The sequence below is a fragment of the Dreissena polymorpha genome, chromosome 2, assembly GCF_020536995.1.
Source record: "Dreissena polymorpha isolate Duluth1 chromosome 2, UMN_Dpol_1.0, whole genome shotgun sequence".
NCBI classification, from domain to species: domain Eukaryota; kingdom Metazoa; phylum Mollusca; class Bivalvia; order Myida; family Dreissenidae; genus Dreissena; species Dreissena polymorpha.
The window spans coordinates 116,216,493-116,243,731 of NC_068356.1; the positions used below are offsets into that span (position 1 = coordinate 116,216,493).

A 27,239-nucleotide genomic window follows, 5' to 3' on the forward strand; every position below is an offset into this window, starting at 1 on the left:
TGGTAACAGTGATATAGATGGACTGATAAATGTACTTGTTGCCTTAGGGGAAAATCCATTCCCCAAGGATATTTGGTCTCATCACCACAACTACAAAAGATAGGGACAACTTAATTAAACATGAATTGCAGTAACCTGATTTTTTTAAAAATGATTATCTTTGTTATCAGGTTAAATGCTAATAATGCATATTAAATATTGTGATTATTAATGATTTAATGTATGATTCATTCTCATTATTTAAAAAGAACATCAGGGTTGGCATGAAGTGTGTTTTATTTACAAACAATTGGATTTAAAGATAAATTCAAGGTTTAGTTCCGATTACTCACTTATTTCCCTCTCTTCTTTATGTCTTAAGTAATATATCGATGTTACATGAAAGTAACAAGGATGAATTGCAGCAATCTTAAAGGGCAATGTCAAAAAGGTAAAGTCGCTGTTACTAAAAATATAACACAACTTATTAATTTCATATAACTCAACAATTTCATGAAAAATGATCTTGAAACTTGGTATAATTATTTGTCCATAATTTCCCTTTTGTCTGTATGTAGATACCTTCCACTGTTATCCCATTGGTCTGTTTTCCTTAAAAAAAAATATCTTGTAAAGTACATACAATATAATTATGAAACTTGGTTTACATACTAAAAGTGATGAGAGGAATATTCATAATACATCATTTCTGCACATGTTAAATTGTCAGGTTACTGTAACTATAAATAGAATTATACAAAATAATGCAATTTTTCTTAAAGTGCATAAGATATCATCATAAAACCTTCTATACTCATGTCATGGTAATATGCACAACCTTTTTTTCCTTGGTGGGGAGAAACAATAAAAAAAAATATTGCTATTGCTAAATGGACATATCATTCCATTATGCAATATAAATACAGACAAAGGACAACATGAAAGTAGTCTTCATGTTTAATTGTCAGGGGTTTTCACATAACTGGTAGGGGACTGCTGTATTGTGTGAAATAATGTCAAAACCTTTTTTTATAAAAATATTTTAATTATATATTTATTATTTTATTCCTCGTATTTTTGTTTAGGTCCCAAATATTAAAGTTGACCTGTTTAAGTTTGATGATTTTGTAACAAAAAAAACAAACAATATAAAAATGATAGATTTTAGCTCACTATTCAGCAGCACTTCTTGCAAAGTGCTAAAATTGTCTTGACAAGGTCCATGGTGAAATACACATCTTAGTCATGCAACCTGCGTCTTGACTCATTAATTCTTAATCTTCCCCCATCAGTAGATCAACACGCCAATCTTCCCACATCTCCGCAGTTAATATTTAATTCTGTTGTGTGAGTTGGCGTTCACATGTGTGACAACCTAAACAAAGTTTGACAACTCAACCAGACTTGATCGTTGTCTTAAAGACTTATCAGATTTCACAATAAACGTGGACAAATTCTACCCAGTATTCAATGTGTTAATTCATGGCATTTCTATGCTTGACTAGTCATTGGTTGTATCATTTGATGTCTTAATTGAACTGATCAACAGTTGTTGATCATAGCCTGATGACATCGCGGCCTGGGAACCGTCGAGTTCACGATTCATGTAAACATAAACAATTAAGAAAATCAGTCAAACCCTTTGATACCAATGGATATTTCTTTGCATTTTATTGGTTATATTGCTTTAATGACTTACACAACTTGCATTTTTGTCCTATATTTAAACAATGTAAAAACCAATAAACATCAACAAATTTTGTCATTAATACAAATATTGAAAAATTAAACTTGTTTCAATTGGTGTTTTGTCACTATTTAAAAAAAAAACAAAAAAACATTTGGTAATGTATTGTAAGTATAGGAGAGAATTGAAATGTAGAATTTAGGTTAAAATATACATTGTTAAAAATGTTATCTTTTTGTGAAAACAAGGAGTTGAACACTGAATGGATAAACATCTGACCCAAACAATTACCTGTTGGTTAACAATTTAAATGGCACTTGTTTTGATGACAATATGATGACTCAAATAATTGTAACAAAATTCAAAAGCCTTCAGTTCTTTTTGACAAACATTATTTGTGCTGAAGAGAACAGGAATTGGAAGAATGGAGGAAACCATTCAATCACATGTTTAAACCGTCAATTGAAGTTTTGACCTACTTGGAAATGTCTCTTAACGATCATGAATCAAATTTGTAACATCAGTACACTTTGATTTTATTTGTAATGAAATTAATTGATGGTTGCATATAGCTTCTTTAAATGTTTAATGTGCGTAATAATGTTTCATAAGGCAGCAACTGATGTATCCATGTGATTGCAATCAACAGGCCATAATATTGACTTTGATCTGTTGTCCTGTCATATTATATCTGTATTTTACAACTATCATAAGCAGTTGAGGGGCATAGTAAATATTGTACCCGGAGGAAATAAATGTAAACCTAGGAAACTTTTTTAAAAATATTATACCAAAACCTTAGCTCCTTTAAGACCCATGTGCAGGATATATTTTGGTTCCTGCATGTGGCATATTAAAAATGATACAAAAATATTTTTTATGACATATAGATATTAAAATAAGATAGGAATTGGTTTACACAATTTACAATGGGAAATCTGATCTTTAGTAGATATAGGATATTGGTTTGCTTTTGGGGGCAAAATTATTAATTATTTTTCTAAGTAAATTGAGAAAAAATACTTTCATGAGCACTATTTCACAGTACTTTCTCCAAAAGCAAAACAAATTTTCTTTTTATTTAATGATTTTGATTATTATTTTCATAAAAGTTATATTAAGATGTTTTATAACTATACTATTTTCTGATTGATGCATAATAATTTGTTTAAAACATCTGCATTCCAGTCCAATATTTGATGCATAGATGTGTCATGGATTTCAAGTTTAAGTTTGTTGTGACTGCTACTGGCACTAACAAATAGATAAGTGTCTTTATGGTGTTCCTTGCAAAAATCAGTTGAGTTGATTAAAGAGATTAGGCATTTTAAAGATGTAATGTTTGCCAGTTGATTAATTCTTAGATAATTAAAATAAGCATTTGTGAGATTTAAGGCTGCTATAAACCTTTCCTATGTATCTTCCCTTCTTGTCAAGGATTGTATAGAATAAATAGTGATCTGATATGACTTTATTCATAAAATGAAACAAATTCAAATCAAAATCAAAAACAAAAGTTGTCTTTGATCAAGTAAGTGAGGAAAAACTTTGGGATTTTTTCCCCCAATAATTTTCAATATTTCATCACATAGCTTTCAATAAATGTCGAACTGTGTGTGCTTTTAAACATTATGTTCTTGGTCATTTGTCATTATTTTTGCTCATTATTGTAGATTTAATATTGTGCTTAGTATGTTACCATGGTAATAAGAAACCTTAATGGCATTTATTTGTAGATAATTAATAGTTAATGTACCAGTTTATAACATTTGATTTGATTCCAAATCATTAGATGAGATCAGTGTACTCAGAAAATTTCATTCGTATTGTGTAAAATCGATTTCAACAAGAAAATTCATAAGCTAAAATTATTAATTGTGTTTCAAACCTACACATTTTCTTTCCCCCAATGTTGCCATATCCACTCTGACACCAACTCTTTTGACCCAACCTTTCTTCCATCTAATATATGCATTTTAATATTAGATTGTTTTTAAATTCACTTGCCTGTCATAAAAGCAGACAGTAGATTTGTTCTTCATGGGTTGGCACAACCTAACACAGTGTACCAAGGCAAGACAAGACAAGACAATTTATTTTGTAAATAAAGGCCACCGGCCCAAAATACAATATACAGACATGTCATATTTAACATGCATACTTGATATGAACCAGACTCTGGGAAACCATGGCTAAATAAATATGTGTAACGTATCATCCAAGATTAGCCTGTACAGTCTTAATGCTTGTGCGTAAAGTAACGTCCCAGACTCACCAGGTAAGAAATGTTCTACTTAGACTGGTCACCAGGTAAGAAATGTTCTACTTAGACTGGATTTTTGTTTAGAAGAGGCTTCCTCTAGGCATAAGTTCTGTTAAAGCCAAAATTGCTATTCCTGATAAGGCTAAAACTGCACAGGCTGATAAGGCTAAAACTGCACAGGCTGATAAGGCTAAAACTGCCAAGCTAATTCTAAAGGCTAAAACTGCACAGGCTAATTTTAAAGGCTAAAACTGCACAGGCTAATTTTAAAGGCTAAAACTGCACAGGCTAATTTTAAAGGCTAAAACTGCACAGGCTAATTTTAATGTACCGTATTCCCAGAGTGCAGCTATTGTGGATATTGGTGATCAGACTGTTTCTGAATTTCAGTACTACCATTGAGGTACCACACACTGTCACATGTGTTTATTCTCTACAGCCCTGTATTAGAATATTAATTAACAGCTTATATGTAAACATTCTTTGAAAATAGGTGAATTGTGTGGCAAAATAAATAATTAATTTCTAAATATTTGTGAGAGGGTGGTGGCTAGTCATCACCATAGTTAAAACTAACATGAAAAACGGGATAGCTGATGTGGTATTATTTTTCAAAAAGTGGTATTATTTTTCAAAAGTAAATTTTACATAATTATAAGTAAAATATCTACCAGTAGCTCCTTGAACATGTGCATGTTTGATAAAAGTACTACATGTGTAATATTGGGCTGATTTAATTGAAAGTTGCATCTGTGTATGTGTGCAACTGAACCCCATGAAACCTAGTATATATAGAAAAATATTGTAAAAAACATGTTTTTCCTCAACAATTTCATCAATATTGTATTTCATGCATTGCAAAACATGGGAATAAAAATTTATTCCTTCTTTTAATATTAATATTTATGATTATTAGGGGAAATACATGTACCAATATTTTTAACAATATAAAATGTGACAAAAATATGTACATTTTGTATATCTGGTTGATTGTTGATTTGCATGATCTTCAGTTATTTAAAACTTGGAACATGGAAATCTGGTTATTTATCACTGATGATTTACCTATATATTTTACTGTAGATAAGAGTGAACCAAACTTTGATATGATTTATTTTGTAATACTTATCTTCCCATCTCAAGTACGATAGTCCATATTCTGCTCCCTGGATTGCTAGGCTTTGAAGTAGAGGTACCCGTGGACTGGTATTTGTTTATTACTCAGATACAATTATATTTGCTATCACTATTAATTCATTTTGAGAACCCTCCTCACTATATTTGCATAACAGAGATAACAGATTGTTATGTATGGTATCGATTGATTTTCCCTGCATTATTTGTTTGTAAAGGTTTCTAACTGTAAACAATGTGACAAGTTTCAGAAGGGTTTTGGTAATCAGAGCGTTGTTTGTTGGTTCAAAGGGAATTCTTCCACATCGCCCAGTAACTAAGCCTTGGACGTGTATTGATGAGATCGATCCATATAAACTGATCGGGCCTCAGTATATTTGGAAATTTGGAAACGCTCATTGTATCGATCATTTGGTGATTTGTTTATTGAAAATTTTAAGATTAAGGAGATTATCTTTGTGTTTTTTTATATAATGAACTGTAAATTTATATCCAATCAAAACTACATTTTGGGATGTAATACAGAAAACATGGTATGTCAGTTAGTTAAGTTTCTGATAGAATTGAAAAAAATAGCAAAACACATTTGTTCGATTTTATCAGAAATGATATGTAATTTATTTCCATAATATTGCGTTTTTGGAGCACAGTCGTATTTTTTAAGTAATCACCTCTTTTTTAAACTTCCTGAAGATAATGAAAAGAAAGAATTTACAAATTTTTATCTTTTGTTCAAAGTGTTAATGTTTATAAATTCAGTTATCTATGTTCACAGTCATAAGTGACTGTACTTGGTATATTAATATTATTGTCACATAATCTGTGAATGTCACCAATGTGAGACCAAATGATCTTTTATAGTGCCTTTAATGCTGGTATAACACTCATTGTAGTTCCCGCTGTTTTCCATTGACAAGTAAGGCCATTTCTGCTGCTATGACAATGCCGTTGTCTCCTTATGCCACCTTTGTAGCTGTACCTGTCTTCAATCAATAATTTCAGAATACATGGCGCGCAGCTAGTACAAATTGTAGACTGACTTTCATTTTCAATACTGCCAGCCTCCATACCTGGAAGTTATAACTGAGTCTCATTCTTGATCGGTTATTGTCATTTGGGCGTTGGTCATGTTACAGTAAAGATGGAATCAAATGAATAATTTCAATGAAATAGATTATGCCTTAATATTACAGAATGGATTATTATGGACACTGATGTTGTTTTTTTCTTTAATTAGTGAGTATATTTTTATGATCTGTATTTTGTAATAATGTCATATCATATTAATTATGAGAAGAGTACACTGAAAAAGGAATCTTTCATGTTCAACTATTGTCATTATTGTTTTGCTTATAAACTACAAAAATGATAGTACTAAATTAATACTGTAGTCTTCTTTATATAATGTGATGTAATTATATGGCTCACACTGCAGTTACTATGTGCGGCTTTGTTTAATATAATTTGTTCTAAAAAATATGTTTTATGTTAAAAAAATGTACATGTTTACTTCCATTTGTCTTAAGATGTTTCAACCATGGCCTTCATCAGGATATAATCATAAATGTAACGGACATACAATAATGTTTAGCAATACAAAAAATGTATGTTATATTTAGTTGGCAACTAAAAACATTAAATTTGAAAAAAACAGGAATAACATTTTCCAAATGCCAAATTTATCAGTTCGGTAATACATACTATTTAATTATCCCCACGTTTTTCGGAGAAAAAGTGGGGATATTGTATTGATGTGCGTCTGTCCGTCCGTCCGTCCTGGCCACCTGCTCCTCCTACACTTTTAGCACTAGAACCTTGAAACTTACATACATGGTAGCTATGAGCATATGTGCGACAGTGATGGAATTTTGATCTGACCCTTGGGTCAAAATGTATGGGGGTTGGGGCGGGCCAGGTCAGAGATTTTCACTCATTTTTTTATGTTATTTTACATTAACTTCTTCATTTCTGCACCAATTTACTTCAAATTGATACTGAGCCTCTCTTATGACACTAAGGTCAATCTCAACTATGCATGGCCCCATTACCAACCCTGGGGCGCCTCGGCCACATAGGCCACGCCCACCCAAAATTGCCTTTTACTATAATTTCTTCATTTCTACACCGATTCACTTCAAATTGATACTGAACCTCTCTTATGACAATACGGTCAATCTCAGCTATGCATGGCCCCATTACCAACCCTGGGGCGCCCCGCCCACATAGGCCACAACCACCCAAAATTGCCTTTTACTATAATTTCTTCATTTTTACACAGTTCACTACAAATTGATACTGAACCTCTTTTATGACAATACAGTTAATCTCAACTATGCATGGCCCCATTACCAACCCTGGGGCGCCCCGCCCACATAGCCCACGCCCACCCAAAATAGTCTTTTACTATAATTTCTTCATTTCTACACCGATTCACTTCAAATTGATATTGAACCTCTTTTATGGTCAATCTCAACATTGCATGGCGCCATTACCAACCCTGGGGCACCTCGCCCACATAGGCCACGCCCACCCAAAATTGCTTTTTACTATAATTTCTTCACTTCTACACCGATTTACTTCAAATTGATACTATACATCTCTTATGACAATACAGTCAATCTCAACTATGTAAGGCCCTATTACCAACCCTGGGGCACCCCCCCCCCCCCATTATAGGCCACACCCACCCAAAATTGTCTTTTACTATAATTTCTTCATTTCTACACCGATTCACTTCTAATTGATACTGAACTTTTCTTATGACAATACGGTCAATCTCAACTATGTATGGCCCCATTACCAACCCTGGGGCGCCCCGCCCATAATAGGCCACACCCACATAGGCTACGCCCACCTAAAATTGCCTTTTGCTATAATTTCTTCATTTCTAAACTGATTCAATTCAAATTGATACTGAACCTCTCGTATGACAATACAGTTAATCTCATCTATGCATGGCCCCATTACCAACCCTGGGGCGCCCCGCCCACATAGGCCCCGCCCACATAGGCCACGCCCACCCAAAATTGCCTTTTACTATAATATCTTCATTTCTACACCGATTCACTTCAAATTGATACTGAACCTCTTTTATGACAATACAGTCAATCTCAACTATGCATGGCACCATTACCAACCCTGGGGCGCCCCGCCCACATAGGCCACACCCACCCAAAATTGCCTTTTACTACAATTTCTTCATTTCTACATCGATTTACTTCAAATTGATACTGAACATCTCTAATGACAATAAGTTTAATCTCAACTATGTATGGCCCCTTTACCAACCCTGGGGCGCCCCGCCCATAATAGGCCACACCCACCCAAAATTGTCTTTTACTATAATTTCTTCATTTCTACACAGATTCACTTCTAATTGATACTGAACTTCTCTTATGACAATACGGTCAATCTCAACTATGCATGAACCCATTACCAACAATGGCGCGCCCCTGGGTCAAATATGCGGTGTGGGGATACATGTTGCCCTATGCCGCGCCATTTCTATTTCATCATAAGCTGGTTATCTTTTATGTTATTCACAATTTTAATAGGTTAATATCTGGATGCAAAAAAAAACAAGTGATGGGCAGTATTTTGTCCATATTGACTAGTTAGCTTTACTGGCCGAAGGCCTGAAGAGCTTATGTCATGGTGTGGTTTCCGTCGTCCATGTGTGCGTTAGACTTTTTCTTGTTTACGCCATAAAGTCCACAGTTTTCATCCGATTCTTTTCAAACTTGTTCAGTGTCTTTATATTAATGAGGACTCGAACCCTATTAAAAATGGGTTACATCAGAGGAAAAAGTCCAGAATTATTCTCCCTTGAATTTGAGAAAAATGTGAAATAAGGCATGTTCATGCAATAAAGTCCACAGTTTGCATCCAATCATTTCCCAACTTGCACAGTGTCTTTAGCTGAATGATGAGTCAAACCCTATTGAAAATGAGCAATATCGGAGTTATAAGTCCAGAATTATCTCCCCTTGAATTTGAGAAATAAACTGAAAATCTTTAACATTCTGACATAACTTTTGCAATATTGAAGATAGAAACTTCATATTTGGCATGCATGTGTATCTCATGGAGCTGCACATTTTGAGTAGTGAAAGGTCAAGGTCATCCTTCAAGGTCAAAGGTCAAAATAAATAAATTCAAAGTGGCGCAGAAGGGGACATAGTGTTTCCGACAAACACATTTCTTGTTTGTTTACATATAAAGTTCTATCCTTTTGAAACTTCAACGGATGTTTTATATCATGATAGGCCAGAATCCCATTGAGAGTGAAAAAATTTGTCCAACTTATTGTTGAAAAGGAGCCATTTGAAGTTTAAATTTTACATTTCTCCTTGTTTATGCGATAAATTTCACATTTTGGGTCTGTTTATTTTAAACTTACTCAGATTGTTCATACTATCAAGGGCTTGAGCCCTATTGATTCCAGCCAGTAGAGCGATTCAGGCCCTCATGGGCCTCTTGTTTTTCTTTTGCTATGTGGGAAATATGATAATTTCATATTTTAAAGATACTTTCAGTTGATGGATGGGCATGCTTGGCTGGAGCTAAGCTGGCCGCATATGTCATTAGACCCTTTTTTGCAAGATGTGGGTCATTTAACCATTTACCACTGCACCACTTAGATACGTATTTTGATGCATTTGTAGTCCCTTAGAAAGTTTATATTTAATTTAAGACCTTTCTTTCTCGATTCAAGTTTTAAAGGCATCATTACGAACCCTAAGATACTGATGAGCAGCAAACAGCATAAAACTTGAACAGACTGCAAGTTACTCGCTAGTTACTTGCAGGCTGTTCAGGTTTTATGCTGTTTGCACATAGCCATTTTCACTTTGCTTCTAAGTAGGAAAGGGTTACAAGAGCAGTCAAACTGGTAGGGAGATGTGGCTCTTCTGATAAGCAACAAGATTGTTTGAGATCTTAGTCTTTAAAAGAAGGAAAACCCAATTTAATTGACAGCTGTCATGTATAGAAATACCTGAATATCCAAGTAAAATGGTATGTTTATTTTTTATCAGGCCTGTTGAAAGAATGTCATTACGACAGCATTTAGTTTGTAAATAATGAAGTCCAAGTATAAAAAGTGGCTGCCATTAAACTATGTCCTATCTATTCCGTTTTTAATGCTACGATAAAGCTGAGAATTGAGTATAATTAAAAAACTGCAAATTTGTACAATTTAAAAAGAAACCTTTGTAATGCCAATTATGAAATTGTTGCACTCTTTATCTTTGACCATTTCCAACCAGAAAAGCAGCAATATGTTGCAGTTGTTACAAAAAAAATGTTGGATATTAGACTGAATAATCATGTTATGTTATATCATAGAAACCAGTACTAATACATGTACATGTGCTTGAAGAGGATTTAATAATAGAACAACAGGTGGTGATAGACAGGGAATAATGAAGTGATATGTTAGAAAGTAATCAATATTATCTGAAATAGGTGGTCATGTCAATACCTATGAATATAGATGTCATGAATATTGAAAGCAATAAATGATGGGTGAAAATAATTGTTTTGACCAAACCATTCAAGAGTTTTAAGAATTTATGAGACTGTAAAAAGTCCTGAGAAGTGTTAGTTTGTACTTTAATTTTAAATTCTTTTTCCCATGTAGATTTATTATAGTCTCTGCTCATGAGGGCAGAAAAATATCATGAATGTTTATAGATGTGACATTACAATTTCCTGTTTGAAGGTGTTTGATCAGCAGATATTCACGCCCTTCATATAAGGTTCATACTTAATATTCTTTATACATTTATTGATTTGATGAGTCAAGCTCATCATGTGCCAGGTGGTCTTTGTTTATGCATAATTTATCAGATTTAAGGGAAGTATACTCTCACTTAATATTCATTACATTAATTAATATGATTTACAGTTTATTTCATACCTTAGCTGTTTTTGAAATTTCACAAATGAAAATAAATAAAATTCATATAAAGAATTCATTTCTTTTTGCTGCCTAACCACACACAGCTTTTATCCAAATATACCCAAATGGTTCAAGATCGAGTAATCAAATAATTAGAAAATAAAGAAAATAACTTCCAGTCACCAGTGTTGTTTCTTTACAATTTTTGTTCATATGCATGTAGTAAAATAAATTTAAAAAATAAACATGTTAAACAAGAAATATCTTTTAAAAGAGATATTCAGCGTATATCCTGACTTTGAAATAAAAAGGTAGAAAATTTACTTTTCTAAGTTATTAAAAAAAACACACAAAGTTTTAAGTATTGTTGCTTTATTTTATGCCCCCGGATCGAATGACCGGGGGTAATTGTTTTTTCCTGTCTGTCTGTCTGTCATTCTGTTCCAAAACTTTCACCTTGGTCATAACTTTTGCAATATTGAAGATAGCAACTTGATATTTGGCATGCATGTGTATCTCATAGAGCTGCACATTTTGAGAGATGAAAGGTCAAGGTCAGGGTCATCCTTCAAGGTCAAAGGTCAAATATATGGCTGCAAAGCGGCCCAATAGGGGGCATTGTGTTTCACAAACACAGCTCTTGTTTTCACTTGAAAGTCACATAGCCACTGCATGAAATGTTTGTCATTTAGTGCACACATATTAAACCTCATAATAGTGTTCGTAGATACACATTTCACTACATGGAATTCCATCGTATATGTCCTTCTGTGGCTATTATTATGAATTCATTTGTTCTTCATCGAAACGTTTGATTAAGGCGCAGTTTTCTTTCACACATTCAAATCACACTGTTATATCCGTGTCATGCCAAAATTGGTCTTATGGCATATGTGGCCAGTGTAACTTAAGCCCAACCTGCCCACATATCTTCAATTAAAGGGATATCAACTGTTTTTGTATGCCCCTGAGTAGGTGGCATATAGCAGTCTCACTGTCCGTCTGTCTGTCTGTCCGGCATTCCGTTTTCAGGAGTTTTTTTTATGAAATGCATTCAGGTAATGAGATGATTTTTGGTATGTGTGTCTACTTACATGGCCTACAAATAAAGTGTGGAATTCATTCAATTCTATTGATTTTTCATGAAGATACAGGCCTTTGGCTGATCTAAATTTATTGCCAAGGGAAGTAGTAAGCTTTAAAGGGAGATTAAAGGAAGAATTTTTATTCTTCATTTGGCAGGTACAGTGTGGATTGTTGACAAGGGAAGTTAGATTTTTTAAAGGGATATAATCCAAGGGAGGAGCTTCTATTAATAGCAAGTTACAGGCATGGTGATATGAGACAAAAGTGGATATAGAGAAATTTTCCATAGAATAACCATTTTCTGGAGTTTTTTATGAAACCCTTTCAGATATTGAGCTGATTTTTGGTATGTGAGTCTACCTAATAGTATATTACATATAGCTGAGTGTGACATTTTTTCCAGTCCATTGGTTTATTGCAAAGTTCAATGTAACTTGCCTCGCACTTTTCTCTATAATAACTGTTTTCCACAGGTTTTTTACGAAACTCTTTCAGATAAAGGGCTGATTTTTGGTATGTTAGTCTACCTACATGACTTAGATGTGAGTCTTGTTCGGTTCTATTGTTGTTTTGCTAAGTTAAGGGCCCTGTTTTCTCTAAAAAAGCTGCTGTGGCCCAGCCGCCGCCAGCTTTAAAGCACAGTAAGGGGCATTGTGTTTCACAAACGAAGCTCTTGTTTCCATCTATTTTATAAAGTGTTCGCAAAAACAACTAAGGTTAATAGTGTGGTTGTAAAGATCAGTATGCAGATCACTACTGTTCACTAAATCACTCAAAAATCGAGGATTAAAGGCAGTCTGCGCCTTGAAATAGTTTGTGGAGGTATACTTTGCATAATTAAAAGAAGTGTTTTATGCTGGTCATGTGGATAAAGAATATAGCGGTGCAGAAAAGAATACTTTTCATAACATTTTTGCCTTATGAAAATAGTCAACTGCGTGTTACGTTATAATTGCATAACACAGCTCTCATTTAAGGTCACAAGGGCAGGTAAGCCAATAGATGCATTCGCGAAGATGCGGCCGGACTTCTAAATAAACTCTGAAATATACACATACACGTGCACAGATGAGGCTATTAGTTTATACCAACCTTAATAACAGCTGATTTTGTATCACATCAACGGGAGAAAAATGAAAAAATCCAATAGTGTTTAACTAAGTGATAAATAGAACTCTTTATTTCATTGTGTAAAGCAAAAAAAAATTTTGAAAGAAAAATGTTCTGTTCAGGCCAAAAATACAAAATATTTTTTAATATGGTTTGATTGAGAATTTAATACAATGCTCGTTGATACCAATACATTTATTATTAGAATTATGGCGTGGTTCATTCTTTGTTAGACTCACAAACTTTTCCTTAGCGTGAACTTAGATTTACGTTGAATTTCTTTTTTCATCTTTGTAATCATAAGTGGAGTTTGTGGGAATCCTGTATAAAATTATGAGAGATTGTAAATCAATGTCTTTTTCCTCCCTGATTTTTTTTTCAAAATCTCACCACTGTAGACAATTAAACTTAAATTAAATTGGTGTTTGTATTTTTCATGGCTGTTTGATTGGCCTATGTTAAAAAGTCGAACTTCATGTCATGTGACAAGTCAAATTAAATGTGTTCAAAGAGTCAACAACTGCAGTGCCTTCAGCGCTTTGATTTATATATTGTTGTTGCCTTGTTCTTACAATCACATGATACTAAACGTTTGTGTAGGGTTTTGATGCCTTTTTTTTATTGTGCAGTAATAGGGGACACACATTGCCATATCATTTTTCTTGGCTTCATACTATTTGATGTCTTGTTGTTTTTTTTCTAATTGATAGCTTTTTTCTTTATTTAAACTTAAAGGGATCTTTTCACGCTTTGGTAAATTGACAAAATTGAAAAAAGTTGTTTCAGATTCGCAAATTTTCGTTTTAGTTATGATTTTTGTGAGGAAACAGTAATACTGAACATTTACCATGGTCTTATATAGCCATTATATGCATCTTTTGACGATTTGAAAACCTAAAAATTATAAAGCGTTGCAACGCGAAACGATTGAATAATTTGGAGAGTTCTGTTTTTGTCGTTAAATTTTGTGAAACTACGAAGATTGCTTATATAAAGTATAAAATACGTCAAGTATGAGTACTCGGCGGAATAGCTCAGTAGGCTAAAGCGTTTTTACTTCAGGACTCTGGCAGGACTCCAGGGGTCACTGGTTCGAATCCTGCTCCGGGCAATGTTCTTTTCCTTTTTTAAATTTTATTCTTGATTTTTTACTGAAGCTTTTACGATCCAATGTTTACATTTATTAATATAAAGCATTTAATGACTAAGTTAAAAAATGCCAAAATCTGTGAAAAGGCCCCTTTAAAAAAAAAACACTTTTTGTGAAACAGATTGAATATCATTAACATCAAATTTAAAAGTAACTGTCACATACACCTTAAAAGGCCATCAGTTAAAATGAAAGTAAATAATATTTGTTTGACAGGAAACTAATTTGTTATGAAAGAAATGCATTTAAATATGTAAACAGGAAATTAAAAAAATCCTTGATGCTTTGACATACTCTATTTAATTGTATGATGAAAGTCTTTGAAGCATCAGGTAATGAAAATTATCCTGGAGTTTTTGTAGTTGCAGTAATTATTCTTGAAAATTCCACTAGGTGGATTAAAAAAAGATGAATTACGTCTTGTAGATCCATGTAAGAACTTTTCCTTCTGCTTATGACTTCTTATGATGATTATTTTTCTTCACTTCACAAGTAATAATACTTTGTTTCATAATATAAATAAGAAAGGAAAATATTTTTGGTTTCGTGATAAATGTTCTTAAACAACTTTGATCAATTTTAATCTGACATGCCATTCTCAAAAGTTTTGATTGTGAAAAAACTTAATTGATCGTATTTGACCTGCGTTCCATATACCAATGGTTATTAGAAAACTGAAAACGGTACAATGATTTAGCAAAAATTCTTCACTGATGAAGGCTTTATTGCAGATTAATTTGAAGCTTTGCCATCAAAAAGAAATAAAGAAAGTGGTAAATCAATAGCACATTTGTTGTAGAGAAATTGTGTTTTGTTCTATGGTGGTTTGTTTTTTTTCACGAATGGTCACTTGTTGTACTCAAAGGTTGTGCACCAGATAATAAAATAAAATTAAGTAAGTCAGTTTACCAGAAGAATCTTGTCAATCAATTATTCATTTGACCAATCATGTGTTTAGTGATAAATAGTACCAAATGGTTTAATAATCCAATAAACATCCATACTAGAAATCCTTGGACAATAAATCTTGGTCTAACAATCATGAGGATCAATATATGTATATGTTTGTCTGCTTATTGTTGATAACTAATTTCAGTAAGTCATATTTAAGCTAAGGAACTAATTAACTGGATTGTGAAGTGGTTGTTATTATTCTACCGTTGATTATGCTTTGTATAGATTATTTTTAGCTCGACTATTATATATGAAATATATATGATGGAGCTATCCTACCCACCCTGGCGTGGGCGTTCCCGTTAGCGTGCAAATGTTAAAGTTTGCGTACTACCCCAAATATTTCCTATGTCCTTTGATATATTGCTTTTATATTTTGCATACTTCTTTACCAACATGACCCCAATCTATAAACAAGAGCAGACAACTGTATCAAGCATTTTGACATAATTATGGCCCCTTTTATACTTAAAATATGCATATTATTGATAAATCTATGTGAAAGTTCGCGTACCACCTCAAATATTTTCTATGTCCTTTGACATATTGCTTTCATATTTTGCATACTTCTTTACCAACATGACCCCAATCTATAAACAAGAGCAGACAACTTTATCAAGCATTTAAACAGAATTATGGCCCCCTTTTATACTTAAAATATGCATATTATTAATACATCTATGTTAAAGTTTGCGTACCACCTTAAATATTTTCTATGTCCTTTGACATATTGCTTTCATATTTTGCATACTTCTTTACCAGCATAATCCCAATGTATAAACAAGAGCAGACAACTGTATCAAGCATTTTGACAGAATTATGGCCCCTTTTATACTTAGATAACTGAACATTTTGCTTAAATTGCCATAACTTCTTTATTTATGATCACATTTGATTCATACTTTGACAAAACAACACTTACCTGACATACCACAATGCACTCCACCCAAACCATCCCCATGCCCCACTCCAGAATCCCCACATTATACCCCCCCCTCCCCTTTCCATGATGGCTTACGTTATACTGTCAAGCATTCAAATAGTCGAGCGCGCTGTCCTCTGATAGCTCTTGTTAAACATCACATTTGAAAGAATGTAAAATGTGAAGTGAGTTTTAAACACGTCATTCAAAAAATGTAAAATGTGAAGTGAGTTATCAATTTTGATCTTTTGATGAGATAACTAAATGATCTGGGAAGGTAAACTTCCAGCCATTAAAAGATTATAAATCCTGTTAATGTCACATAGTACAAAATAATATTACATATAAAATCAATATAATTTAGACAGTTCAGCACAGACATTAATTTAAATAAGATTGAAGCATTCAAACTATCTTAATCTTTTTGTATATAGTCAATGCCTTTGTGGCCACTATTCTCTAAGTAGTAATGTGAACCTTATTGACACTTTTTGTTTCAGATTTCCATACATTTTGCTGTTCAATCAGCCAACCTCCAAGAAGGGAGACCACAGGGGAGTTGACTGGACATATCATATTAGCTCCCCTTCTACACAATGTTTCCATCCTTACAATACGCTGAAGTTGTTCTGTTGCAACTGGCAGTATGGCACACTGGTGTGTATGAATCACATTATACATACTGTATTTATTACAAAATACTTTATTAATTTACCATAAAAATAATGTAAATTAATATTTCAAAGTGTTTAGATTAAGAAGTTTGTGTGTTAATATCAAAGCAGCTGTGTACATACAATTACTTGTCGTTCAACAGAAGAAACCCCATAAAAAATGCATGACGTGTTCAATTGTTTTGCCACTGAATGCCTCTGAATCTTCTTAAAGAAACTTGTCCTCGTTAAGTGATCACCTGTTGTCGATCAAGCTGTGATGTCGCCATTAATAGAGCTAATAAAACCACATTGAGTATTCATTCTACCATTTAAAGGCCTTGGAGGCAGCTGGTTATTTGCACAGTCAGAAAAATAATATTCAGATTATTGCCGTTTTCTTCATGAAACCCTTTCCCTGCAGTGCTTCTATATTATGTCCTTAATCAATTTCTAGATCTAATCATTTATCACTGTCAACAATTGGAAAGAAAAATTGTTTTTGTTTTTATTCACAATATAGTGTATATCTTTAATAGGAATATATGATAAAAATTCAATATCAGAGTATTCTACAACAATTATCACAAGGTCACTATCACATTTAGAGTGAAAATAGTTTCCGATCAATAACTTCACTTGTGAATGGATTGACCAATTGGCTTGATACTTCCCATGTGCATTCACATTTGCCTGTAGATCACCACTATTGATATTTGGGTCACTAGGTCAAGGTCTCTGTCACACTAAAAGTGAAAATTATTTCCGATCAATAATTTGTGAACGGAGGTACCGATTGATTTGATACTTCCCATGTGTATTGTGGTTTGACAATAGGTGGCCCCTAGTGAAATTTGGGTCACTAGGTCTAAGGTCAAGGTCACTATCAAATAAGCAAATAAGTGTGAAATCATTCCGATCAATTACTCGTCAACTGATTCACAGAGATTGGCTTGATACTTCCCATGTCCAATGACCTTGGACAGTAGATGACCCCTACTGAAATTGGGGTCACTTAAGGTCAAAGGTCAATGTAACTGTCACAATAAGTGTGAAAAACTTTTTTGAAGTCACTTTTGTTGCAAAAAATTCCTGTTAAGGTCCTGTTTGGGGGGGGGGCATCTGTCTGGAAACGGGGAGCTCTTGTTAATAAAGTTTTTCAGACAATTACTTGAAAAACTACAATTACTTGAAAAACTATTTGACATTTTGGAAAGTGTTGGTTAGCAGAAAACTAAAATGAAAATGAAAAACACATTTCAGCATGACCTCGCATATTACTGTAGTTATGCGCTGTTAAGTGACACATCTGTGACACAATTATCAAATATATTGTAGTAAAACAATTTTTAAATTGTCTGCAAGCAATTTCAATATGCTTTTGAGAATTTTGATAAAAAAAATTATATTATCATTAAATAAACTTAAATTTTTAACTTGAATCTTTATAAAGTAGATCAAATATGCTGTAATCAAGTTACGGGTAAAGTAGAGTAGTGAATATGGTAGGTGCCCATGCCAAAGGGAGTTTTTGGGAGGCCTATCCTGATGAACAGACTAGAATGTGGCTGTGTAATCCTTAGTTAAGATTTACTATAAACATTACACGTAAAAACTGTTGAAGCTCTTTGAATGAAAGTTAGGCTTTTCATTGCATGCTGCTGAAAGGCCAATTGTAAATAAAACAGCATACAAGTATTCTGTTAACATGAATATTTTATAGACCACATGAAGAGGCGTAATTAGGCAGTAGTTCATAAGGACAGTAATTTTTGCCATTAGTTGAATTAGACCCATCCATTTATATTGTCTGACTAGCCATTATCGCCACCATAACCCCCGAGCTGCTGGCTTTATGTGTGTCTGTGTGGTTCTGTGATCCTAGATGGATTGGTAATCATTCAATTGTTCCACATAATTCAGTAATAGTAACTAAATTGGTTCTTACAATATCACATACTTACAGCTTGATTTGATCACAAATAACTTACTCGTGTTTGTTTTCACCCCCCCCCTCATATGCTGGGTCCCTTTATATTATGTTCCATATTATTTATTCTCCCCTTCGAAGAAGAGGGGTATATTGTTTTGCTGGATGTTGGTTGGTCGGTCTGTTTATCTGTTGGCCGGTAACCAGTTTCGGATAATAACTTGTCAACAAATAAACCAAAAGGTTTTATACTTCTTTTGTGCATTGGCCTTGGAATTAGATGCCCCCTTTTGAAATTGGGGTCACTAGGTCAAAGGTCACTGTCACAATAAGTGTGAAAATCGTTCCGATCAATAACTCGTCAGCGAATCAACCGATTGGCTTGATACTTCACATGTGCATTGGCCTTGGACAGTAGATAACCCCTACAGACATTTGGGTCAAAGGTCAAGGTCACTGTCACAATAAGTGTGAAAGTTGTTTTAATCAATAACTCCTCAACAAATTGACCCGATTGGCTTGAAACTTCCCATGTGCATTTGCCTTGGATAGTATTTTACCCCTATTGAAATTGGGGTCACTAGGTCAAGGTCACTGTCACAATAAGTGTGAAAATTGTTTCTAATTCAATAACTTGTCAAGGAATTGACTGATTGGCTTGATACTTTAAATGTGCATTGGCCTTTGAGAGTATATGATCCTTAATTATAATACTATAATATTCTCAATCCATTTACTCTTAACGATGATTTAACAGAAGTGCATAATTCTGTGTCAACTGAAAACTTATTTTAGTGGCCAGGTCACGCTAATGTGATAAGATGAACTCTTATGGTCTGTTTTGTTGCAAAAAATCCTCTGTCAAGGCCTTGTTTGGGGGGTGGGGGCATTTGTCTCCGACCGCGGAGCTCTTGTTGAAATTTAGATATGGCATAATCATCCATCTGCATGTGCTGGGTCCCTTTATATTATGTTCCATATTAATTAAAATTTAGGTATGGCATCATCATAGGGTCTTGTAAATTCGTTTTAATAGGTCTGTACAAACATTTGGTACCTTCTCTTGCGTAATTATGAGTGATGTACCATGTTCCTTTATGCTGACTTAAATTGATTGTTAGGCATAATCCTATGTATGGACTGACCTACCAAAAATGAAATCTCAATGACTACAAAAAAATTCCCTGTAAGTTGATTATGAACTATTGACAATGACAAATTGATTATAAAGGTTGGTTAGTTCCAATGGAGGTTACCTAGTTTAGGTAAGGTGTATAATGTATGTATGAAATAACTTAATACCCTTCTGGTATGACTGTGGAAACCATAATTTACAACTTGAAAATATTGTAATGAAATATTTGTGAACTACAGAATGTTACATTAATAATTTTTGTCATTGTGTGAATAACAGACTTACAGTTGACAAAAAAGAACACGAAATCTGCATATAAGTGCCATCATCATCATGTATCATAACATCAAGTTTAAGTAAATTCTGGTACAAAGTCACTTAATCTTATTAGCTCACTTGAGCACAAAGTGATCATTCTATGTGCCATGGACAGCGTTGTGTATTATCAATCTTTAGTACATACCATTGTAGACTCAATTGTTTTTGGCTTAATTTTGATGAAACTTGGTCAGAATTTTTATCATTTCAATATCCTTGCCAAGTTAAAGTCTGGGTAAAACAATAGGTGATCAGACAAATCTTTTCACCTCTCCAGAAACCACATTTTGTGCCTAAATCTTTAGAACACTATGCCAAGATATTAATCTTTACAATATCTTAGTCAACATTAAATCTGGATGAAACAGGATCAAAAACAAGGTACCTTAGTCCAATATTCCTAAAACCATGTTACCACTGTAGAAGCCACATTTATGACTCATTTATTATCAAACTTGGTTAGAATGTTTATCTTGACAATAACTATTCCAAATTCAAAGTTAAGTCAAACGGGTGTCAAAAAGAGGGTCATCATCAGGTCCAATTTTTGAATAACTTTTTTAACACTCTTAATACCTCATTGTGACATAATTACAATTAACCTTGGTCTAAATGTTTGTTTTGACCATATATAGACCCGGTTGAAAAATGGGTCACATGAGATCAAAACTTACTTGCCAGATCAAATCTTGAAGATGTCTAGTACTACTTGACCTTAGATGAGTGCTTAATGCCATTATGACTATATGTTTTCTGCCCTGGCAATACTGTAATGTCATGTGCTGAATATGCAGCTGGCTATTTTACTTGCACTTTCTTATGTGAGCAACTGCTTTTCATTGTTGACTTCCAAGATAAACAGAGAATACCATGTTAGTGTCATTGTGTACTTGAATTTATCCGACAAGTTAAAGTAAAGGTTTACGTTTTAAAGTATTTATTTAATGCATGTATATAAATTTATGAACACATGAATGAGGATGTTGATACATTTTTACAAGTTAAATTTTCCACAAGTCTTTACTGCATTTTACCTTTATCCAAGAACGTCTATAAAATCATTTAGCTGTATGATAAACATGTTTATGATTTCTGTATTTCAGTTACAGGCAGTGAAAGTCCAATGTTTGTCAATGTTGTTAGTTTCAAAGCTGTCAGTGAGGATACTCCAGTCAGTATGTAACTTCTTCCTAATCATTTTAATATTTATGTTTTTGAGTCTTTATAATGTCTTTGATGATAGCATGCGGTTTGACATTTAATAATTGTGCATTCAAAGGTTAAATGGAAAACAAATATCGTTTATTCATCATATCTATACTGTTAGTAGCAACTTCTATAAAACTTGCAGTTGACTTTCATTTAAAGCAATGTCCGTATGCATACTGATTGTTTTTATGCCTTATGGTGAAAATTCAATTTTTACACAGATGATTTTTACACTTCAGACACAACTTTATTCACTTTGAATGCCACGGATCAAGATGGACCAGAGCAGTTGCTTTTTACAATTCCTACTACTCACCCATCATACTTAATAGTCTGGTTGAACAACGTACGAGGGGATAGCAAAACAGGAAGAATGGTGGATGTTTTGTTGAAAAGTCCTTTAGACAGAGATTTTACGGTAATCTCCTGAAGTGTAAACTTGTTGTATTATACAAAATTTAAAGACAATATCTCTATACATTTCAGATTACATTTTGATGTAATTTTACTCTCAAAAAGTGTGGATTAATTTTACTCTCAAAAAGTGTGGATGCATATAACGTTGTTGAAATGGTTCTGGTCCATTGCGCAATATTGCCATCTTACCTAAAAAACAAATATTTGTTCGATCACTGAGACAACTTTTAAGAATACAAATTGTTTTTGCTTGAACTTTGCTTGCAGATTTCATCCTTAAAACATCTGAATAATTTCTGTCTTGGTGGATTTTGAAATAACTTGGCACAAATGTAAACCATTCTAAGACGACATGTTACCTATAAAACTTGTGTAATATGGCCATAAAACTGTTAAACTTTGTCCTTTTTCTAACTTTGTCGTTATACCCCCATTACCATTGGTAATAGGGGCTATATATAGGAGTCACTTCGTCTGTCTGTCTGTCTGTCTGTCTGTCTGCCTGTCTGTCCCAAAAATTTCATCCGATCTTCACCAAACTTGGTCAGATGTTGTATCTAGATGATGTTTAGGTCAAGTTTGAATATTGGTCATGCCAGTTAAAAAACAAGGTCACGGGGTCACTTTTTAAACCGAAAGTGTGTTTTAAACCGAAAGTTTGTCTGGACCAGAACGATGTCATTAATCGTTAGATTTTAAAATGACTTGGTACATTTGTTCACCATCGTGGGATGGTGTGTCATGCTTAAGAAGTACGGCGATATCTCCAAGTTTAAGGTCACACTTGGAGTTGCCCATAAATGAGCTTGTCTGGGCCATAACTTTGTCATTTATTGTGAGACATGAGGAGACGGCGTGGCATTTGTATCCTCAGACTCTTTACCTCAAAGGTCAACGCTCACTTAGAGGTCGAAAGTAAAAATCTGGCCATAAAACAGCTTATTTTTCACAGTATTGTAGTTTTTTAAGGAAAGTTAAATGTGGGGAAATCTGTATTGTGTATATTTATATCTTGATAGTAGCTTTAATGAATAAAAGAATTTAAAGTTTTCTTGTGCGAATTCAAAGAGTCTTTTAAAGACAGTGTCATTGGACTGCATTCAAGTAAATGTCACTGATAGTTTATTAGCTTTGTCATTTTCTTAACAACAGTATTTCTTTGTTATCAATGTTTTTATTATCACCCATAGATCACATAGATATAGGTAGCCACATTTAAGCTTTCTTTATAGCATTTTATTTATAAATGTACAGACAGTTATGGTGTTGTGTAATAATAGTTATGGTTTTGCAGAATCAGCAAACTGTGCGTTTGCTGTTTGCTGTTCAAGACAGTTCAACAATGGAGACAGCAAATAGAGTGAGTATTTGCCATATATTCTTTATGACAATGTAAGCTTCTTTCTGTTTGTCAATGTTTTTCACAAATAGTTGGCAAGTGCTAATGTTTATATTGTGAACTTGATAAAATTGTCATCTATTTTATTTAACTATCTGTTTATCTATCTGCAACTACATAGTTAATTATGTTTCCTTTTTTTAGATTAATCAAGGTGTTGAACTGTTAATACTGGATGTAAATGACGAGAACCCTACATTCAACCAGAGCAGATATGAACTGAGTGTCCTGGAGGTAAAGAGTTTATTTATTGTTTATTGGAGAAAAATTTGGTAAACCTTGGTGTACTTGTCAACATACTGTAAATACTCGGTCATAAGTAAATCTGCTTATATGTCAGGTGGATAAAAATTGGCAGAATTGTTTATAATCACTCCATATGGCAGGTCACAGTTTAAGGAGATCTGACTAATGAAGCACTGTGACAATGTTTTCCAATGTTACAGCTCTGTTTATTATGCTCCCCAAAAATTTTTTGGGGGGGAGCATATAGTCGCCGCTTTGTCTGTCCGTCCATGTGTCCGTCCTTGCACAATTTTTGTCCGGGCTATTTCTCAGCAACTAACGACCGGAAATCAATGAAATCTTGTGGGAAGCTTCACTACCAAGAGGAGATGTGCATATTATCAGCTAGTTCTGGTCGGATGATTTTTCACAGAGTTATGGCCCTTCGAAAATTTCCATTAACTGTACATATAGTGCAATTCTTGTCTGGGCTATTTCTAAGCAACTAATGACCGGAATTCAATGTAACTTTATGGGAAGCTTCACTACCAAGAGGAGATGTGCATATTATCAGCCAGTTCTGGTCGGATGATTTTTCAAAGAGTTATGGCCCTTTGAAATTTTCCATTAACTGTACATATAGTGCAATTCTTTTTAGGGCTATTTCTCAGCAACTAATGACCGGAATTCAATGAAACTTTATGGGAAGCTTCACTACCAAGAGGACATATGCATATTATCAGCCGGTTCTCGTCGGATGATTTTTCACAGACTTATGGCCCTTTGAAATTTTCAATTAACTGTACATATAGAGCAATTCTTGTCCGGGCGATTTCTCAGCAACTAATGACTGGAATTCAATGAAACTTTATGGGAAGCTTCACTACCAAGAGGAGATGTGCATATTATCAGCCGGTTCTTGTCGGATGATTTTTCACAGAGTTATGGCCCTTTGAAAATTTCCATTGTACATGTAGTGCAATTCTTGTCCGAGCTATTTCTCAGCAACTTATTACGGGAATTCAATGAAACTTTATGGGAAGCTTTACTACCAACAGGAAATGTGCATATTATCAGCCGGTTATGGTCGGATGATTTTTCACAGAGTTATGGCCCTTTGAAATTTTCTATAAACTGTACATATAGTGCAATTCTTGTCCGGGCTATTTCTCTCCAACTACTGACTGGAATTCAATGAAGCTTTATGGGAAGCTTAACTACCTTGAGGAAATGCGCATGTTATTTGTGGGTTCTGGTTATATGATTTATTTAGAGAGTTATGACCCTTTGAAATTTTTAAGTTGCTTAACCATCTATCGTATTATTTTGTCCAAAGTTATTCCCCTCAAGAGGTTTCCTTTTATCTGAATATATAGTGCAATATTGTGGCAAAAAAACCTTTGGGAAGCATCACCCGTCTCCGACGGTTTCTTGTTTCTTATGTTGTCAGAGCACCACTTTGGACTCGTCGGTGATGACTTTGAAAGCGTCAGACCCAGATTCAAACCCACAGCTGCGTTACTTCATGGAGGTAACTAGATTGCTGTAGGATCCAGTTTGAGATTTCTGCTGAGGTGTCTTAACAACACACTATTTATTATCTTAATAGTGTTATATCCACTAATACCGGTACATTCCCATCCCAAAAAGACCAACAGTGTTGTAACTTAATTCATATTGTCTGTGTTGTTTGTTATCAAATGTCTGTTTTTCCTTTGAGATTATATTGAGCATAAATGAAGCTTAATATTGCTAGTGTTGTAACAATGTGTTTTATGGATGCTTTGTTGTAGGAAGTGAGCTCATATCATACAATGTTTACAGTAGGGTGGCTTGACCTCTAACATTACTTTATGTTGAATTGAATTTTTCATATTCTTTGTTTGCATTTATATGAGCAGTGCTCTGGGAAGATGGGGTTTATTGCATATTGTCTCAGATAAGCCTGTGCAGTCAGTTGACACAGGCTCATTAGGGATGATACTTAGCACTTATATGAAATTTATTGTTTTCATCTAAATGAAAATCAGTCTATGCAAAAAGTGTCGCCCTAGATTATCCTGTTCAGGTTGCAAAGGCTTATCTGGGACATCATTTTATGCACATTAGTTTAGCCCGGTTTTCCAGTCAAGGCGAAAAGTGTTGCCCTATACTATGCAGATTGCAAAGGCGTATAAAGACTTAACGCACATTAATTAAGCCCGGTTTTCCAGGCAAGGCGAAAAGTGTTGCCCTATACTATGCAGATTGCAAAGGCGTATAAAGACTTAACGCACATTAATTAAGCCCGGTTTTCCAGTCAAGGTGAAAAGTGTTGCCCCTAGTTATACTATGCAGATTGCAAAGGCGTATAAAGACTTAACGCACATTAATTAAGCCTGGTTTTCCAGTCAAGGTGAAAAGTGTTGCCCTATACTATGCAGATTGCAAAGGTGTATAAAGACTTAACGCACATTAATTAAGCCCGGTTTTCTCAGAGTAGGGCTCATATATATTGTTTCTGTTGACAGCCTGTAGGTCAGGCTGTGTCGGACATGTACCGTAATTCGTTCGTCATCGAGCCTCTGACTGGACAAATCAAGGTCAACAGAAAACTGGACTATAACGTGAACAACTTCTATGAGTTCACGCTCATGGTCAATGTAAGTTTTTATGTCTATCATATATTTTAACACTAATAATCGTAATTTTTAGCTAGACTATTATATATGAAATATATAAAGTGGAGCTATCCTACTCACCCTGGCGTCGGCGTGAGCTTTAGCGTTAGCGTCTGCGTTAGCGTGCAAATGTTAAAGTTTCGTAGTACCCCAAATATTTTCTTTGTCCCTTGATATATTGGTTTCATATTTTGCATACTTGTTTACCAACATGACCCCAACCTATAAACAATAGCAGACAACTCTATCAAGCAATTTGTCATAATTAAGGCCCCTTTTCCACTTAGAATATGCAGCAAATGTTAACTTTTCGTACTACTCCATTTATTTTCAATGTCCCTTGACATATTGCTTTCATATTTTGCATACTTGTTTACCAACATCACCCCAACCTATAAACAATAGCAGACAACTCTATCAAGTATTTTGTCATAATTATTGCCCCTTTTATACTTAGAATATGCATATTATTGATAAATCTATGTTAAAATTTGCATACTACCCCAAATATTTCCTATATCCTTTGACATATTGCTTTTAAATGTTGCATACATGTTTACCAACATGACCCCAACCTATAAACAAGAGCAGATCACTGTATCAAGCATTTTCACATAATTATGGCCCCTTTTACACTTAGATAATTCAACATTTTGCTTAAATAGCCATAACTTCTTTATTTATGATCACATTTTATTATTACTTTGACAAAACAACACTTACCTTAATACCACAATGGATTCCACCCAAACAATACTCCATGCCCATACCCAGAATACCTTCCCCCCCCCCCTCCCTCCAACCTCCCCCCTCCCCATTTTTTTTTAAACATCATCTAATAAATTACCACACCCCACATTATACCCCCCTCTCAACCCTACCACCCCCCCAATTTTTTTTTTATAAACATCATCTTATTAATTACCACTCCACACATTATACCCCCCTCTCACCCCCCCGACCCCCCCCCCAAAAAAATTTTTTTTTTTCTATTTATTTTTATTTTTTATTTTTGAAAGATTGTCTAATAAATTAGTGAATATGAACAATTTCCCCATGATGGCTTACGTTATACTGTCAAGCACTCGAATAGTCGAGCCCTCTGT

General features: G+C 34.1%; 1 protein-coding gene across 10 annotated transcripts in view; it reads left to right on the top strand.

The window, feature by feature from the left end:
• Positions 1-27,239, top strand: part of LOC127868615 (cadherin-23-like) — an 85,692-nt gene that overhangs the window by 12,227 nt on the left and 46,226 nt on the right. For 3 of the 10 annotated variants that reach the window (XM_052410502.1, XM_052410501.1, XM_052410503.1), the window contains exons 1-8: positions 5,290-5,596; positions 16,688-16,844; positions 21,327-21,398; positions 21,672-21,850; positions 23,144-23,209; positions 23,393-23,482; positions 24,924-25,004; positions 25,984-26,115. In XM_052410502.1, the coding sequence (XP_052266462.1) occupies positions 16,784-16,844; positions 21,327-21,398; positions 21,672-21,850; positions 23,144-23,209; positions 23,393-23,482; positions 24,924-25,004; positions 25,984-26,115 (681 nt within the window). In that variant the 5' untranslated portion in view covers positions 5,290-5,596; positions 16,688-16,783. Of the gene's footprint in view, positions 1-5,287; positions 5,597-6,087; positions 6,300-16,687; positions 16,845-21,326; positions 21,399-21,671; positions 21,851-23,143; positions 23,210-23,392; positions 23,483-24,923; positions 25,005-25,983; positions 26,116-27,239 lie in introns of those variants that run through there. The other 7 variants (XM_052410499.1, XM_052410500.1, XM_052410498.1 and 4 more) reach the window with 5 other exon arrangements.